Source organism: Schistocerca piceifrons, chromosome 4, assembly GCF_021461385.2.
Source record: "Schistocerca piceifrons isolate TAMUIC-IGC-003096 chromosome 4, iqSchPice1.1, whole genome shotgun sequence".
NCBI classification, from domain to species: domain Eukaryota; kingdom Metazoa; phylum Arthropoda; class Insecta; order Orthoptera; family Acrididae; genus Schistocerca; species Schistocerca piceifrons.
The window spans coordinates 634,605,309-634,625,162 of NC_060141.1; the positions used below are offsets into that span (position 1 = coordinate 634,605,309).

The 19,854-nt window shown below is 43.6% G+C and overlaps 1 protein-coding gene across 1 annotated transcript in view; it reads right to left on the reverse strand.

The window, feature by feature from the left end:
- LOC124794930 overlaps window positions 1–19,640 on the reverse strand; it is a 101,989-nt gene extending 82,349 nt beyond the window's left edge. Inside the window, exons 1-3 of the mRNA XM_047258638.1 lie at window positions 19,545–19,640; window positions 10,035–10,118; window positions 9,831–9,950 (exon numbers count right to left, since the gene is read on the reverse strand). Of these exons, the coding sequence (XP_047114594.1) occupies window positions 9,831–9,950; window positions 10,035–10,118; window positions 19,545–19,573 (233 nt within the window). The 5' untranslated portion in view covers window positions 19,574–19,640. The remainder of the gene's footprint in view (window positions 1–9,830; window positions 9,951–10,034; window positions 10,119–19,544) is intronic.
- Between the last annotated feature and the right edge of the window lie 214 nt (window positions 19,641–19,854).

Consider the following 19,854-nt stretch of genomic DNA (forward strand, 5'->3'; position numbering starts at 1 on the left):
CGGGTTGCTCTCCCGCCATTGCGATGGAAAGACGCCATCGCACCAGATCCAGTGGAAGATGACAAGAAAATGTCACTTTTAGTCAGATGAGAGATGTTTAATCATCCGGCTGTGGATGTGATCAGGCACAGGAGCTGTGTCGGGGCAATGTGCAAGGGCACTGAGGAGCTCCCACTCTGTAAATGGGGCATTATAGGATTCACTGTAGCGTGTAGTAAATGAGAGGACATTCCCTCCAAGCCGCCATTTGAGTGTGTGAAAGGCTGGGAGGTAATTCTCTGACACAGAGGCTCGAGCAAAAGTGCTCAGCAAAGTGCTCGGCAATCACGTTTGCATCGGTACTTAACTCACCATTTACGGTAACACCGGGGACAGCTGTTGGGGCCTGGTACCCGAAAAGACATTTTATCTTTGCCCAGATTTGGGAAGGTGACGTGTGGCACCCAGTGGTGGAGACTTATTTCTCCCAACACTCCCTCTTCTATTGTTTGATAAGGTAGCAAACATGGGCACAGAGCCGTTTAAAGGCTATGAGGTGCTCCAGGGAAGGGTACCGCTTATGCTGCTGCAGAGCTCACCGACGCTCCGCAATTGCTTCAGCAACTCCCGGTGACCACCAAGGGACTGCCTTATGTCTCGGGCACCCTAAAGAGCGAGCGATCACGTTTTCTGCTGCAGAAACAATTGTGCTAGTCACCTGCTCAATCATCACATCGATGTTACTGTGTGGGAGAAATTCAGTGGTGACAGCAGAGGTGAAAGTTCCCCAGATCACCTTGTTCAAAGCCCATCTGGGCAGGCGTCTGTGTGCCTGATGCTGGGGCAGAGACAAGAAGATGGGGAAGTGGTCACTACCACACAGGTCGTCATGTGCTCTCCAGTGGATAGATGGGAGAAGTCCTGGGCTGCAAATTGATAAATCAATGGCCAAGCAACTACCATGAGCCACACTGAAATGTGTGGCGCCCACAGAATTTAAGAGGCAGAGGTCGAATTGTGACAGTGAAGTTTCGATATCTCTGCCTCGGCCAGTAAGCATGGTATCATGCCACAAGGGGTTATGGGCATTAAAATCTCCCAGAAGTAGGAAAGGTTTAGGGAGGTGATCAATCAGTGCAGCTAATACATTCAGGGGAACTGTACCTTCTGGAGGAAGATATACACTGCAGACAGTTATTTCCTATAGCGTCCTTATTCTGACAGCCACAGCTTCAAGAGGAGTTTGAAGGGGCACATGTTCACTACAGACCGAGTTTAGGACATAAATGCAAACTCCACCTGACACACTATTATATGGTTCCTGTAATATCCCATATAGCTGTTGAGGGCAGGGGTCCGTATTGCTGGGAATCAGGTTTCCTGGAGGGCAATGCAGATAGCAGGTGTAAAGCTTAACAGTTGCCGTAGCTCAGCCAGGCAGTGGAAAAAACCACCACAATTCCATTGGAGAATGACATCGTGAGACTGGGAAGGCATGGAACATTCAATGAGGCAGTTTACGTCTCAGTCACCTGCTGCCACCGATTTATTGCCTGAGCAGTCTATATCCATTGCGTCTGAGGGTCTGGCGAGATCGAGGTCCTCAGCGGACACCAAAATCTCCACCCCATCCTGAGCTGCAGAGCTTGTAGGTAGCGATGGTGTGGGTGCCACCGCAATTTCCTTGATCTTAGGGGGTTTTCTTTTTGGATTTTTCTCACTGCTCTTTGGGGGGGGGGGGGGAAGTGCTTGCCTGCAAGAGAGAGGTCCCGCAACATCTGAACGTTGATAGTATCTGGCCCTGGGGCGGAGGAACGGAATGAACTGAGACCATGATCTAGCTCCCTCACAGTGAAGGCAGCATTGTAGCACTCACAATTCGGAGAAGAGAAGGGTATCGCCCGAGCCTCCTCCACTTGTTTCCGATGGATGAAAGTAGAGTGATAGTGGGAAGAGCTCAAAACTTCTGCAAAATGGTGGCCCAAGGTGTTGGAGATAGCAACACAATCCACGACGACATCGGCACCTACTGTCAGGCCAGAAATGGTGGAATGGATCTTTGTTCCAGAGAGCCAGCTGAGGTTGACCCATACGACAGAGGAAGGTGTCGAACTGTTAAAAGAACTCGTGAAGGAAATCCAACTAGCTATCCCAAAGAACCCTACGGCACTTTGCACGCACCTGTTTATAATGAATGCAGTTTTGCAGCGCAGGGTGGCAGTTAAAAATGCAGAGAGCATGCCTCCGTGTGCAAATTGCGTCGCGGCATGCCTCAGTCCGAGGGATTGGGACACAACGTAGTAAAGAGGAAGTGCGAGGAATGGAACGTTCTGCAGCAACAAGGATCATTTTGGTGAGATAGTCCACCAGGTCATCACAACTGAGGAAATCTTGTTCTGCGAAGGTCGCCAGGGAGGAGTAAAGCTGCCAGTCAGCCTTAGTAAGCTGCCACTTGGGCATGCATGTGGCTGGGATAGGAGTCAACAGACGGAGAGTACACAGGAATTGGTAGCTCGAGTAGGCATTAGAAAGAATGGACCACTCAAGACGATGGGCAAGCTGGGCACTGCAAAGGGAGAGGTCCAAATGGGAATAGGTGTGTGAGGAGTCAGAAAGGAAAGTGGGTGCACCTGTGTTAAGGCAGAAGAGAGTGAGTTGATTAAGAATGTCACCCACGAGGGCACCTCTCTGGCAGGTCCTGGGAGAACCCAAGGGGGAAGACGTGCATTGAAGTCACCTAGTAGCAAAAACAGGCATGATGCCCCACGAGATGGGATGCCGACCTCAGGGGGAAGGTCAAAATGAACTGGTAAGTAATGTGAAAGCTCAAAGCAGTCTTGAGGGTGCAATTTCGTTTCCTGAAGGCAGAATATAAGTGAGTGCTGCAATGCTTGAAGTACCTGTAAATCCTCTTCGTGGGACCAAAGACTGCAACTGTTCCATTGGAGGACAGTCATGAGGAGGAAGAGATGTAGAGGTGTCAACTCAGTGGCCGCCGAGGGACAGCCAGTGGAGAGTCACTACTACAGGGCACAGAAGCAGGAGGATCCTGCTCCATGAGGTCCACAGAAGCATCGGCGTGATTGTGAGGTCGGTAGGTGGAGTCCAATGCTGAGAAACGGTTGGTGCAGCGCACTGGCAAGACAGGCTGGCCAGGCTAAGTGATCACGTGGCGACACCATCAAGCAGGATCTTCGAGTTGGTGAAGGAGAAGACTGTTTGTCTTCAGCGGACTTCTTCGAGCCCTTCTGGTTAGAGGAAGACTTGGGTGTCGTTTGGCTGCAGGGACGGAGGAAGTCTTCTCGGGAGTACTACTCCTGTCCTTTCCTGCCTGCCGGTTGTGTAGTGGGTAGCTTCACCCCTTTAGGCAAGAGTTTGACAGTGTTGCAGAGCGGGACGAGGGGTCGGCAATGCTACCTTGACACTGGGCGACTTCACAACCTCAGAGCCAAATTTGAGGTCACATGTCTGCGTATCCATGTCCTTCATGGAGCGAGGGGTAACAAGAACCCAACTATAAGTGCCAGACGGGAGAACACAGGGTTTGTGACTAGCCAGTAACTTGCGAGCTACTGGCTAAGGCACTTTTTCCTTTACCCAAATCTCTTAACAGCCCGGTCATCTAGGTATATGGGACAATCCCGAGAGGAGGCGATGTGGCCACCATTGCAGTTAATACAGTGAGGAGGAGGAGGAGGAGGAGGAGGAGGACATTCGCTCTTGTGTGCGTCCCTGCTACAGGTTACACATTTGGCTGGGTGTCGACAACATGTTCTAATGTGATTGAACTGATGACACTGGTAGCAGTGCATCGGATTTGGAATGTACAGCCAGACTGTGATGATTTCGTAGCCTGCTTTCATCTTGGACGGCAGCACCACACTATCAAAGGTAAGGAAAAGAGTGCGGATGGGCACCAAGGAGGAACCTACCTTTTCATTACACGATAGACGGCAATGACACCCTGATCAGAGAGGTAAGATCGTATTTCAGCCTCGGCTAGACTGTCAAGCAGCCTGGTGTAAATTACACCACGTGAAGAATTCAAAGTTCTATGTGCCTCGACACGAACGGGTAGCTGTTGAGAAGTGAGGCAGCAAGTAGTAGTAGTGCTTGAGAATCAGAAGCCATCTCTTTCTCCATAAAGAAAGGAAAATCACGGAGTAAAAGACCCTGCACAGACTGACCTACACTGAGGCTAAGAGAAAATTTGAATGCTTGCATCCTGTGTGTGTGACATCATCTTACAAACGAGAGCAGGATTTCACAGGGCCAACAATGGCATCAACACCTTTCTAAATAATAAATGGATTGACCGTGGCGAAGGACTGACCACCTTCAGTATGTGATACCAGAAGGAACCGCAGTGCTGTGGGAAAGGTCTTCGAATCAGTAGCCTTATTACATTTACGTTTAGTCGACGTCGATGGAGAGGATAAGCGACTAGTAGCGAGGGAATACCCCATGATTGCCAACGTCTCCGATGGCACTCTCCTTCCAACTGAGTGTCCCCTTCACAAGTAGACACACTCGCCTTACGTGATCGTTCACACCTCAGGTCACACCTCCTGAACACCTGATAGAGGGTCCAATGGGCAATCTGGGAGTGTTAGCTCAGGCAATCACCCCTCCCTCATCCTGGTGTGTACCAGGGGGTATGTGCGAACTCCACCTGTCGACCCGGGACTGGGAATTACGCGTTACCCAGTCACCTTTTACACGTTATATGCGTGGGCCGGCCTTCTGGAGCGCCCTGGATGGAAGAAGAAAAAAGATCCTCGAATGCAGAAGCAGAGGAACAAGACGAGAAGGGAAACAAAGAAAGGAAATGGGAGCTAAAAAGAAAGTTGAGACTGTTCGCAGGTCAGCGACAGATTCAGAACATTCCCAATAATACCCCAGACATGTTCCCCCCAGGGAGGGCAAAAAGAATAGCACGAGGATAGAAATGCAGCACGGAAGAGAAAAAGTGCTGTGAAGGCTGGGGCCCCATGGTAGCCAAGCACGAACCCCCCAGAGTGGCGAGCCCCCTGAGGGGATCCACATTCTGCTGTTACTCAAATAAAATCACCTTTTCTTATGTTCTATGATTCTTTAGTACTCTCTAAGAAAGGTAATATCTCACTTCCTAGTCACCAGAACTCTTGATAGCCAGAAGGACCCTAAGAACCTTAAAAAGAGGTGTCTCGTTACGCTCCTCGTGACTTGTTTCAGCCTGTTTTTCTCCTATAACAACACCAGAACTAAACTGGCTATAAACTTCAAAATTTGACAGTTGGCACTGGAGATCACAGCAGAAAAATTGTTGCATAACAGCTGTAATACACATCATATTAACTGCCTTCAAGTTTTAAACCAGTCACATTGTGTAAATTTTACTGAAGTTCCTGGCAAACTGCCTGGATTCATGTTGTAGAGAATTTTTAGTATGTCCTTTTATTGTGCAATGCTACTGATGTGCTAGTGTAATTTCAGTTTAAAGTATGCCATAATTTGTGTTCACATATTCAGCAGTTTCTGTGGACATTAGTGTACACATGAAAAATTGTATAATGTTTTGCTATGCCCATGGTAGATTAACCACTGCTGGTTTCTTCAAAGTTAGAAAACCAGCAATCTCATCGGCACAGGAGCCATGCCCGACAACTGCGCAATACTAGCCAAAGGTGGATTTCTTTACACCAGGTTCCCAAGCTTAAAAACAGTTTCTCTACACAGCATCTAATGCCTGCTGATACATTTCTTCAAGTATCAAAGGGCAAATCTAAAAGAGGTCCCTTACAACCCTAACCTTACGTTTACTTCATGCTACTTTCATTTTTTTACATGTTTCATTAATTTGCCATAGAATGTCACGAGGAAAACAATTCTGCCGGTCAGACAATATGACTGATGGTGCCGGAATAACTACATTACCACGCTGTTCCAGAACCCAGCATTTGTCACTCCTTTACGGCCAATAAAATGAATTTTTAGTACCCAGTCGTGCCTGTCTCTTTAAACACTAATCTCCAATACTATTAGATGAATTTTCATGGGATTTTCACAGGTAACTTGGACATAGCTTGGGGCAACACATAAGCATTATTTCTTTAGAATCTTATGGGGAGAAAAAGATGAAATTTCAAGTTTTATCTTGCATCTGTATCCCTTTGAAATTATGAAATGGAATGTGGCTTAAAATTACTTCTCTCCAACATACCATCACTGAGGCGGAAATTTTGACGAGAAGTGGTGCAGGCGAGCGAGTTTTTATACCCCAAATCCGGCTTATTCCTAACAATTTATCATTTTGCTTTCAATCCTAATAATTTATCATTTCGATTTCAAATACACAATTCTTAGTGAGTTTATGTGATGCCAAAACCGTAAACAAAGCACATGGCCACACGCTGCGTGTTGCAGACATCAACCTTAGTGTCAGCCGTTTTTCAGACTGCCAGGTCTATGTATCCCTCTCCCCTGTCAGTAAAGCACAGATCTTCATTCACATTCAAATTCCCCTTCATACTACTACAAACATTTTACATGAAGAAGCTTTACAAGCTAAAAATAAATTCCATACTTACAAAGTCTCAGGCAGAGCTGTAAATAAATACCCAGGCAACACTGGGTTTTTCAGCTAGTTATTTGCTGTATATACTGCTGTAAACAACATGAATGAGTTCACTACGCTGGATTTCGTATTTCATCATAGTTGGACACTTCCCAAGCATAGAGAACTTCACAAGGCATCGGCAGTTAATTTGTGCAGATCCCAGGAACTGGCTTTTTGCAGTTGGATTTTTCTCAGTATCAAAGATTTTCAAGTGCTCACCAAGTGCCAAAAATCAATGGGAGCACTTTCATTGGTTTACGCCAAAGTCACTGTAGTTCTGTTTTCAAGTCCTTGTACCTGGTACATTTGAAAAGTTATTTGTTGTTGATTCGGCAATGATCTGCAACAGCAGTGTCAATGATCCACATTTTCTCCACGATTGTGATGCCTGGTGTACTGAAATCCCACAGTACTTTGGCATGTTTGTTTCTGAAATCTCTTTCTGGCTTGTGGTCCCACCAGTTCCTTACCACAGGCAGATGATAATTTTGCGTAAGTTCCTGTGGAACATACATGCCATATCATTGTGTCTCTGCTTGTAAATGTTCCAAATGATATTTTTGCAACAACTTTCAAAATATGAACAAATGTTTTGTCCTCTCCTCTGAAGTGTCTGCACTTCGTCTTTTGCGGATTTCTCAATTTTGGTTTCAAAGGTGTTTGTTCAAGTGGTTTGTTCTTGTGCAGCCAGCATCTGTCCTTCACTTTCCTTCTTTACGGTTCCATTTGTCAGCCAAGACCAGATCTTTTTGCTATCTATTTTGCATTCAATCTTAAACACTGCTCACGCAATGCTTTTTCATGCAGCCTGACTCTGGTACCGAAAAGTTTTCCAGTATTTATTCTTTGTTTACTGTACCTTGAGAAGCTTTCTGTTGCAGACTTTCATCATAGCTAGTTCTTTGCTAGCTTTCACATAGCCTGCCAATGCATATTTCATTTCTTCCACTGTCTGCCACGTCTGCACATTTTCCTATGAGATAACACTAGACGCAGACTGATGGGGTACACACATTCTGTGCAGGGGAGGCGGGACAGGAACTGCACCTGGCCACCCTCTACCACTAACGTTGCCCAATCTAGATTAACACGCTGGCCCCATTATATATGGATTACAGCCGGGAAAAAGAAGAGAATGAAAGAGTGACAGTAGCCAGACAAAGCACTGGCCTGAAGGCTTTCAATTTGTGTCAGTTTAGACCAATCATAAGGATTCTAGCAATCAAATGAATTACAAACAATGAGTACAGTATATACATCTTGAGTGGTTTTAAATGGGGTTACAGGTTGTGGATTAGGCAAGTGTCACAAAGACAGGAATGGTGCAGAGGAAGTCAGTTTTAACACGTGTCTGCCTTCCCAGATGCAACATGAGAAAGTGCAAATTTGATTTCACATGACCAAAATTTTCAGAATCCATGATAATTGGCATGGCAAAAGGATTTCTGTTTTAAAATTTTAATTATACTTGACAAACTAGTTGGCATGGCAAAAGGATTTCTGTTTTAAGATTTTAATTATACTTGACAGTAGTTTCGAGCGTCGCTTCTGCTATCCTTCTAGCAGAGAGGTGTGACGTTCTTCCAACTACTGGGCACACCACCACCACCACCACCACCACCACCACCACCACCCTACAGTACATTACAATTAAAAGCAAATCCAATTAATTTGCAAATTCTACACAGAAATAATTATCATTGAGGTCTCTCTCCCACGAACTAGTGCACATGCATACCTACCCCGTGCTTTGTCAATTATGTTTCTGAAGTTCAGCTACTGTTCAACCACAAGTTCTCATACAGAACTCTTCCTTGAGAAACAAAACTACTGCTATTTTATTTAGTTCACTGAACAAGTGTCATTGTAATTGCCTTATTTGTCCTTTGGTAATCATTGTTGTTTAAACTGCCTCATGATGACTGCCACCAATTTCAATAGAGACTTCCCAAAGAGGTCAGGTCCACTTATCACTATTACATCTAACCTAGGTCCGAACTGTTTTAAGCAGTTATCAGATAAGAATTTAACACTGTTTTGCAGGGTGTACTGCCACAGGCACCACTTACGAAAGTGCCACTATCCTCACCGATTCTTGAAGGATTTATATCTCATCCAATTACAATGGCATGGTGGGGGAACACATTTATCACTATCAGCAGGCTGAGGTCTTGTTTGAAGTATTTGGTGGTGTAAGAGAGTGAGTTGGGTGGCCAATAGAAGGGTCCAATTATAAGCTTATGTCCACCTTTGATACTTCATCTTGCCCAAACTCATCTCACATTCAAGTTCAATTTCTATCTTTGCAAATTTGAGTTTCTTGTACAGTAACAAATACACCACCTTCATTTCCCATTAGCCTACTCTCAGTATATACACACATGTACCCCAAAAATCTCACTGCTGTCATGTTTGTGTTTTGAATAACTTTCTATACCTATTGTTATGTGAGCTCTACTGCTTTTCAAATGTGGCTTAACTTTTGGCAGTTAGGTGCAGATGCTTCAGCATTTTATCACTAGAATTTTAGCATAATCTGTGTGCGGTGTTTTACTAGGTTTTCCAATAGTACTTTGGGGTCTCTTACAGCTTTTATTATCTGAACTCAATTGAGAGTGACCTAATATAAAAACTCTAGTGCAAATTCCAGACAGTCCTTATCTGTGTGGGGCCTCTAATGTGTAGTACATCCCTGACCCACTGAAGATTGCCCTACTATCCTCACCACAGTGGCACAAGCAAAAAAAGTTAGTCACAGCTTAACTCGTCATGGAACTCAAAGTATGTGGTTCAAACCTACTCAACTCAGAAACAGGAGACCACAGTCAGCTCTGGGAACAATTCTGCATATTGTGAGCTTTGTTGGTCTTCTCGATCACCTCTGTCAGCTGCTGGAAAGTTTTAAGTATGGCCATTGAGGCTAGACAACAGGTATTGTTCATTCCAACATTAACTACAGTCTGGAGCTGCTTATACCCTGCTCTCTCAATGGCTGCTGGAATAGCATTTCAACATGGTGAATGAGGCCCCCCAGGCATACACACCATGTACATGAAATGATCCTTGTACCTTACTGCTATTTCTGTAAGGGGTACCATTACTTGCCATACATCTGAACTGCCAATTACCTTTATGTACTGCCACAAAAACATTCCTTGTTTTGGTAATCAGTTCCATTTTCTTCAAATAGATTAATTAAAGATGACATTTATTTGCTATTACTCGTTAACAGTTCTCAGATACAAATACTTACTTCAAATTCTTTTTGTCTGTCAAAGACTCATTTGCGCTCTTAGCAACATTTGTTCTCTCTCCCTTTTCATTAACAGCTGATCCTGCCATTGCAGTGTTCTTGTCAGCAGCATTTCTTGTACTGAAATAATTTTCAGATCAATAATTAAGTCACACTAAATAAAAACATAAAGATCATTACGCTTATTAGGTTATAATTCCTTACCGCTGTTGGTTTATACCAGTACTTTTTACTTGCTTATTTTGAGACTGGTGTCTGTTCTCCTTGTTATGACCAGTGGTGGCAAATCTATAAAATATGAGAGTATGTATTTAGTATCATACAAGTGGAACCCATTTGTATTTGATAGCAGATGAAACATAGATGAAAATCTAAGTTATCAATTTTAAAAGTTATTTAAGGTCAAACTTTAAGCAGAGGATTTAATAAGGACTACACTATCAATCATGAAAGAACAATTTCTACAGTAATGCATGTCACTGTTTTATCACAGGTAATATTTCTCATGTGGGGTTGCTAGTCCCCTATCGGGCACCTTCTCAAGGTGCATATCAAGGAACACTCTCCAGATATAGTGGATGCCAGGGAAATAAAATACTCGGGGTGGACCAAAACTAGAATAGCCACAGGCGGTTCAAAAGCCACGGAGAAGGCAACACTTCAAGGATGATCATCTAATCATAGTACCATTTGTCCTGCACGTTCGGTTTATCCAGAGGGTTACCTCCCCACTCACACAAAAAAATACAATGGTCAGGAATCTCTTTAAATAAGCCTCGGAAATAGGACTGCATCAACTGGAATCAGACACAGCAACAGACAGTGGATTTCTCCTTTGGAATGAGGAATGTAAGGGTCTTAAACAGGCCAGCAAGTATGCAGAATATGACCAAACACTTAGAGGAATACAAAATAAAAGCTGTAGCACTTCAGGAGGTTACGTGGAAGGGTACAGAATTAATCAACAAAACAACAGACGTTCCACGTACAGGGACTGTGATGTGCACCATCAATTAGGTACTGGTCTCTACGTGCATGAATCAGTAATAAAAGCAGTGAAAGAATTTAAATCCATTAACAAAAGAATCTCCTACAGTACAACCACTTTTCGGAATAGTGAAGTATCGTATCCTTGATTAATGCACACGCATCCTGCAAGCATAAAGAGGAGTTCAGAAAAAGAAATTTTACAGTGAATTGTATTATGTGTATAACTCGGTGACAAACCAAAATGTTAAAACAGTATTGGGTTATTTTAATGCCAAATTTGGTCAAGAAGAGATCTATAAACCAATGATAGATAAGCAAGTCTGCATCAAGACAGCAGTGACAATGGCACACATTTGGGCAATTTCTCAATGGACAATGATATCTGCATCATGATTACATGTTTTCAGTATAAAAACATACATAAAGGGATACAGATGGTACCAAGGGCAAACAATAAATCAGATAGACTGCAAGTATCCAGAACCAGGATCTAAACAGCAAAGACATGTGAACGTATAGAACGTGTATTGATCACTTCCTCATTAGTCATATGAACAGGTGGTGTGTACAATATCTAAGAAAGGTACATAGTATGATACAAACAGATTAAGAGAGACAGAAATAAAAGAAAATATAAGTCCACACTAGCAGAAAACCTAAGTAAGAATAAGCTAGCAGATATATTAATCAAGACTGTCCTCAGAGGAAATATTTAGTGCCAAGGATCAAAAGGTGGAGACAGTCGGGCAAAATATTGATCACTGTGAGGGGAGCCCCCACAACTACAAAGCAGGTGCACCTTATTACAGAGTGAGAAACCATGGGTCAACCTAGTATGTCCAATAAGAAGATGGCAGATTCCTGCCTGGAGAGGCAGAGGGAAGAATGACACATGGCAGGAGTCCCCTTCATTGTGCGAAGTTTATTAGGCAGGAGGTAGCCTCCCAAGAGTCTGTCCACAATTGAGCAAAAGTGGACTTGATATAAAGGCGCAAATCTGTACCCGGAGGGGTCACAGAGAATGGGGAATAGGTGACTGCCCCCAGTCCGACGATCAGCAAGTTTATTATCCAGGATTCCTACACGACCAGGCATAAAACGAAATCAACCAGACATGCAGCATCACCAGGATCAGCAAGATAGTTATGGATGGCAGAGACCTAGGGGTGGTGGGAAAAACTCCCAACGATAGCCTGAAGGTCACTCATCGAGTATGTACATAACAAAACGCAGGTGTGTGAGGACCTGTTAATGAAGCAGAGGGCCCAATAGACGGTCATCAATCACGCAGTCAACACCCCACACATCGCAGGCAAGACGTGTTCTGTGCCATCAGAGGCCATGAAGGCATGTTCCGCATGGTCAGAAGATTTGGAGCCATCACAGTAAACAACAATGCATCCTGAAACTCCCGTGAGAGCATTTGGAACAAACAACGGAACACCATTGGAGCGATGGAGGCTTTCTAACCCCGGAAGATATCTGTACAAATCTGGGGCTGAGGAGCTAACCAAAGGGCAGGAGGGTGGGGGCGTGTCAAGAGAGAACTTGGAGAAGAGGACAACGATCGGAGATGGAAGTCACAGCAGAGAGAAGCGAAGTGGAACCCAACCAATAAACCCACCCAAGAGCAGGCAGTGGTCCAAAGCCATGAAATAATAGAATAGGGGGGATTAGCAAGGGAAGAGCGGATAGTGATGTCACAGGAAACAAGGAGCTGGAATTGCCAAATTGAATGGGGAGGGATCGTAGCATCAACCAGAATACGATCGACAGGGTTAGTGCAAAAGGCAGCGGTGGCTAAAGGGATACCATGGTGGCGAACCAGATCTAAGAGGAACAGCATGGAAGGGGCAGCTGATGCATAAACTTGATAACCACAATCCACACAAGACAAAACTAATGCAAGGTGAAGTTGTAGAAGGGTTGAATGTTCCACACCATAAGAGGTGTGGGCAAGGAAGCAAAGGACATTGAGTCCTGAATCTAGATGACAGACAAGGGGTGACCAAGTAAACTTATTATCAGAAAGAAGAGCCAGGAGCTGTCATTCTGCAGAAGCCACCGATTGGGAGCTGGCCCAAATACAGAAACCATCAACATACAGAACATGGGTGACCAACAGTCTGGTAGATCATCAAGTTCATTACCCAGGATACTTGCATGACCCAGCATCAAAATGAAATCAACCGAATAAGCACTTAATACAGAGCTCTGTGGAATGTCATTCTTCTGGGTCTATGGAGAGCTGAGAACAGTGTCCACTCGGGCTCTCAATGACCAGTGGGACAGGAACTGGGAAATAAAAATCAAGGGGAGGGAGGAGGCAGAAGACTCCACCCCACTCATTGAGCATAAGAAGGATACAATGGCTGCAAGCTATGTTGTAGGTCTTATGGAGAGTAAAAAAAAAAAAAATTGCAACGTCTACCAAACAGTGGTTTCCAATCAAAGCAGATCTATCAGAGACTGTCCCACCCGAAAGCTGCACTGGTAAGGAGATAAAAGGTCCCTAGATTCAAGGACCCAAAGGAGCATGTGAGGCACCATCCATCCTAGTAACTTGCAGGGGACATTGGTCAGGTTGACTGGTCGGTAACTATCAAGGGACAAAGGTTCCTTGCCAGGCTTAAGGACAGGAACTACAACACTGTGTCCATTGAAAGTGGAAAATGCCTTTGAGCCAAAAACAGTTAAAACACCTGGAGGAGATATTGTAGTTGTGGAAGATTGAGGTGTTGAAGCAATTGGTTTTGGATGGAATCAAGGCCAGGAGCTGAATCATGAGAAGAGTGGGCCAGAAGAAGCTCCCATTCAGTAAAAGGTTCATTGTATGATTCCATCTGACAAGAGGTAAAACATAAGCAATAAGCTTCAGTCCACTGTTTCCGGAGCAGGAAGGTGGCTGGATAGGAAACTTATGCCATCACTAAATAGTTCATGAGGTGTTCCACGAGAAAAGATGATCTGTATAAAGCCCACTTGGAAGGGCAAGGCCCAAAATGGAAGACTGTTGCCAGCACAAATGAAACCCAGTGGGGTGACCTGATCGGGAGGTGGGAAGGGAAAGAAAGAATGGGAAGTGGTCACCATCACAAAGGTCATCATGTGACGACCAGTGTAAAAAAGGAAGAAGGGGAAGGGAAGAGAGCGAAAGATCAATGGCAGAGAAAGTGTCATATGCAGCACTAAAATCGCTAAGAAGGTGCAGGTCATGGTCCGCAAGAAATTAGCCAATGAGGAGACCCCAACTTGACAAAAAAAACATTGCCCCGCACAGGGTGATGGGAATGAAAATCCCTACGAGAAAGAAGGGAGGGAGGAGTTGCTGAAGAAGGGCAGTTAGGGCAGCAGGTGTAGGTGACCTGTGAGAGGGACAGAGATTGAAAACCGTGACAGCAGAGTCCAAGTGGACCCAGACGCAACAGATGACTGGAGAATGACATGCTGCAGCATAAAAGGCAAAAAGGTCAACCACTCAACTACAAACGAAGAACCTCCACCTGGAAAGTGTTGATAGAAGTACCAACACAACTTGTTACCATAAAATACACTATTTTGGTATCCACATCACAATTAAAGTCGCTGGTGTAGGTGTAGCCTGAGGGATCACTCACACTAGAATGAGTGATAAAACCCAGCTGCACGGATAAAACTTAAAACTGAGTCAGCTATAGAGGCATCGTCACCTAGAATTAAAGGAAGTGCAGCTGGTAAATTAAAGGACTGCTGCAAGGGGGCTAAAAGGGGGCAGTCCATCAGAAGATGGAACACTGTCAACCCTGCATCACAGCGACACTTGCACGGATTCTCATGGCGAAGGAGATAGCTGTGGGTCAACCGCGTATGTCCAATTCGGAGACAGCAGAGAACAACTGAGTCCCTACGCGTGCTCCTCAAGGGTGAGTTCCATATGGCCGTGGACGACTTTACCATGTGGAGCTTATTTGGCGTGTTCAAGACAGACCATTCAGAGCTCCAGACATCGCGGACCCTGCGATGTAGGGCTGACCGGAGGTCACTTTTCACGAGACCAAGCAAAGGAGGGGGACACTTCTTCGGTCAGGGAGGAGGAGCAACACCCGGAGCTAATGGCATAGGAACTGCAGGGGAGGAGGAGAGAAGAAGGGGACAGGACTGGGATAAAGAAGAGGGAGGAGAGGCAAAGGATATAACAGAGGCAAAAGCACAAGTCATCGACACCGGGTGAAGTTGATCATATTTCTGACAAGCCTCAGTACATGTCAGGCAGTCTAGTGAGAACTAAGAGACATTCGTGACAAGCAACACACACGGGTGTCAAAAGACAGGGGCTCCTCCCATGGAAAGAGGTCCACATTCACCAAAAAGGGTCCACTGTACATTGGGAGGACATATGCCTGAAACGCAGGCACTGAAAGCACTTCATGGGCGGCAGGACGCACAGCTTCACATCACACTGATAATGCACAACCTTGACATTCTACTGGATGTTATCTCCCTCAAAAGCCATAGTAAATGCCCCAGTATCAGTGCAATTATTCTTACAAACTTCCTACATATGCAGAACAAAAAGAATGCCCCACCATTACAGATTAGCCCAGTGTTCCTCATCAGTGTGAAGGATGAGGTCTCTAAGAAAAATCATTCCTTGAACCATATTGAAGGACTTGTGAGGAGTAATAGACACCTGGACTTCACCAAGATGAGTACGAGCATGAAGGGCGGCAGAAGTTCTGATCAATAGTGAAACTGACTGCATCTTGTCTTTGATATTTTCCACAAAAAAAATGGCTTTGTGGCAGTGAGCATGTCCCCACCCATCCTAGTGCAGACCAGATAGCAGGGAAAGTGTTTCACCCCAAATTGGCGAGGCTCACCCTCCACCAGTATGTAGCCAGGAAGCGAAGGTGAAAGGGTCAGAAGAAGCCTCAACATTCTATGATCCATAGCCAAGCGAAGAAATGGCCATAGAAAAATCCCAATTTTTTTTGTGTTTGATGTATGTTTCATACTCAAAGCATCCATCCTTATGTCACCTACTCCAGTCAGGGGCTATCCCGACAGGCGTCATAGAGAGAGAGAGAGAGAGAGAGAGAGAGAGAGAGAGAGAGAGAGAGAGAGAGAGAGAGAGAGAGAGAGAGAGAGAGTGCGAGAGAGGGGGGGAGGCAGGGGGGAGGGGAGCAACAGGACATGGGAGTGTTTGGGGGAGTGGGGGGTGACAGGAAAGTTAGTGGGGGGTGGGAGTGAGGAAGGAAATGCAGCCTGGGAAAGAAGAATGGACTGCAATAGCTTGGGTTTCCATGTCTGCCACACAAACTCCCAAAAGAACTATGAGCCCTCTGGGGGCCACATTTTAAGTTACACATATATAAATAAAGACCAATTGCCATATTATGAAAGATCAGCTGAGATTGGCTTGACTGATTTTGATGATGTTTTTGTTGTCAGGACAAGGTTGGTATGAAAGATAATATTTTGAAAATCAGCTGGAAGAATCAAAAATTAAAATCAATTGCGAAAGATCATAGCTTGGTAATAATTCAACCAATTTGGGCGATTTTTTTGTCGTGTTCATAATTGTGACAGTAATGGTATTTTGGCATGGAAAAAAAAAGCGTTCAGTCTGACAGTTCTGCTGTCGGAATTTTATAACAAAAAAATCACTTTTTACAGGTACGTATATAATATACAAACACATGAGTAATACATAAATGGGAAATTTGCTACAAATTGTTGCACAACACTAATGAACATTCCGACATATGCTGTATATTTTGGTAATATGTCTAATACCTTCACATGTATCAGTACCAGAGAAGGAAAGTTGCTACTCACTATATAACGGAGATGCTGAGTTGCGACGGGCACAACAAAAAGATTCCCACAAGCAACTTGCACACAAGTCTGCAGTCTCAGAGAGCTGAAACTACACTCACTGCTGACAAAGGCCTTAATGGCCAAAAGCTATTATTGTGTGAATCTTTTTGTTGTGTCTATCGTGACTCAGCATCTCCATGTATGGTGAGTAGCAACTTTCCTTCTCTGGTATTGTTACATTCCGTCCTGGATTTTCCATTGTTTGACCTTCACATGTATGGAATATATAACTAGGGGAAGCATAGTTACCATAAATCTCAAAAATTTCCTCACTGATTTACATCCAATTTTTACATGATACTATAATGAACATTCGGATGAACACACACTATATATTTTTACAATATATTACATATATAAATATATATAATATATAAAGGGGAAACTTTGTTACCAAAAATTTCTAAAACATCTCGACGGATTTAATTCAAATTTTTATGTGATGCTCCACTGAACACAGAGGAAAGTAGATGTAGTTGGGGGTGGAGAGGAGAGGGGAGGAGGTGGTGGTAGTCACAAAAGAGAGAGAGAGAGAGAGAGAGAGAGAGAGAGAGAGAGAGAGAGAGAGAGAGAGAGAGAGAGCAATTGTGAAGTATCTCTGGGTTCGCAAGTTACAATATAGGCCTATGTAGTGAGCCTTTCATTTCTATTCTATTTAATTCCCTGTTCTAAGATGTAACATGATTACAAGAATGACTTTCCCAACAGTGTAAGTCATGGATAAAAAGTTCTTTTTGCCATTGACAACAACATTATAGTCACTGATAAAACTTCAGAACTCCTATTAGAGAATGCAAATGAAACCTCAAGGATGTTTACAACTGGGCAGTAGGCTATGCAATAAATTAACACTCAACATAAAACTAACACTATGGACTTCACCAGAAAGAGAGGAAGTAAGTTCGCAATTTTAAGCATAGATGATAAACCTATAGATTGTTTGCTACACTAATTTTTTAGCAATGAGCATAGAATGTCAGCTGACATTGAGTTACAGAGATACTGGCGAAAATGTCATTCTCATGCTATTCTCTTAGGGTGCTAGCAGCAGTTTGTAACAGCTAATGTCTTGTGGTAACATTCACTTCTTAGCTATAGGAGTGCTTCTTTTCTGGTGATCGAAGGTGTAAAATATGGACACAGTTTTTAAACTGCACAAAAGATCACAAATATAATGGAATAGTAGTCAGGCTTACTGTAAAGAGCTAGTTATGAAATTGGGCATCATTATTGCACCAAGTAATTACATATACCAATCAGTGTTGCACCTCAGGGAAAATATTAACACATTCTGCACTAACAGTGGTACCCATATTAATGGAACACGAGTTCGTAGTTCATTTACATAGCGGAAAAAACCTCAAATCAGCATTTTATTTCAGGGGAAAAATTTTTTACAATAAATTTCCAGATGAAGCGAAAAGATTACTAACAGCCATTTGTTTAAAAAGGCAGCTAAAATGTTCTTCAGAACTAATGCATCTTACAAAAAAATATTGCTTAGAGGACCCAGACTAGTAGTTAGTAACGGAAAGGGATAACTGCAGCACCTTGTCACATATCAGTTCTTATCTATGGTACGCTGCTTTCTCAACGATCATGTGCAAAGATTTACTACGCATGATAGTAATGTCCATTGGCTTTCCTTCCCCCTCCAGACAGATATTAGCATATAGTTGAATGGAGTCCAGAATTGAGTCGGGCACAGCAGTATCTTCTCAGTCCAGGAGTCATCAGAGGGCACCTTACTGTGAGCAGCAGAGAAGGGTGGAACTATCGTTTACATAGCAAGTGACTACAAATTGTATGTTAAGTCAGCACATGGCCTCAGTGTGTGGGCAGTTACATTTTACATAGCAAGTTACATGAAACTTGTTTTGTGTAAATGAAGAAACATTCATTAGAGATTAATGAACAAGGTAGTGCAGCTGTTAGGGCACTGGCCTTATATTCACCAGGATGTAGTTGCTCTGTCCAGTTATCCCAATTTCGTTTTTTTCATTGGTAAGGCAAATGCTGGGATGGTTCCTTAACCAAGGCCACAGCCAACTACCTGTCCTATCCACGCAGACTACTTGCCCTGCCAACAAAGCATGTTACGAATGCAGTGTATATTTTGGTCCACTGACTGGCACTGTATTACTCTGACAAATCCTGTATCATTTTGGGTGGCTAATATTTTCACCAGGCTACACACTCATTCTGAAATTTGATACCTGCAGTTTAATGGCTCATTTGTTACTAGTCATTAGGCTGTGGGCAAGCACACCACATATTGTGTGGTAGATTGTTTGTAATTGATCTAATTGACTACAAAGCAGCTTATGCATAACACACTGGAATAGTCAATTTATAAGTATACAAGTGGCATCAATTGGTAGGCGCGCTTATTTGCATTTATCTAGTACACTGCATAAATATAAATATTCTTCAGTGCGGTAGAAGCAATGAACCTGTAAACAGGACTACAAAGATTTTCCATATGTTTTGACTCCGGTAATTTTTTTTCTTTCTTAGCAATACCTTAACCTTGCATCTGATGTGTCCTCTACACTTTCAAATTAGAAGTAGCATTCAAAATGACGGATAAGAAGGTGTTGAAAGTCTCACTTCCACATTTCTGGATTGTTAGCGTATTGTCAAAAGTATATAACGATCTATCAAGATTTGGCTTACTCCAATTATGTCAGTGAGAAGAATCTGTTAAACCAGAATCTCTCAATTTTCACGGCTTATTTGCAGGAACAGATTTCAAATGCTGTAATTTTGAAAACAGTATTTATAGATCACTCAAAAAATCAAGTACTCTAATGTCCTGGAAATTTAACAACAATATATTTATGGCTAACTTCTCCTTTTGCTTACCGCATCGCCTCTTTAGATTTTAGAGACATGACGTTTACACAAAACTACACCCATACAAAATTTGAAGTTCGTAACTGGACGTGGGAAAAAGGGGAGCGATTCTGATTGGCTGGACATAACTGATTGCCATTGGTCAATGTAGTGTCTCGATGGTGTTTCCAGAAGCGTGATTTACTGGCACGTGCATTCGACCTCTCACTTGCACAAAGCCAGATTTTCAGTCATTAATTACCTGTACATTTTCCACCACTGTTTGCGAGAGTCAATACACAAGTGGAAACACCATACTTGCAGGTTGCCATGCCAATTC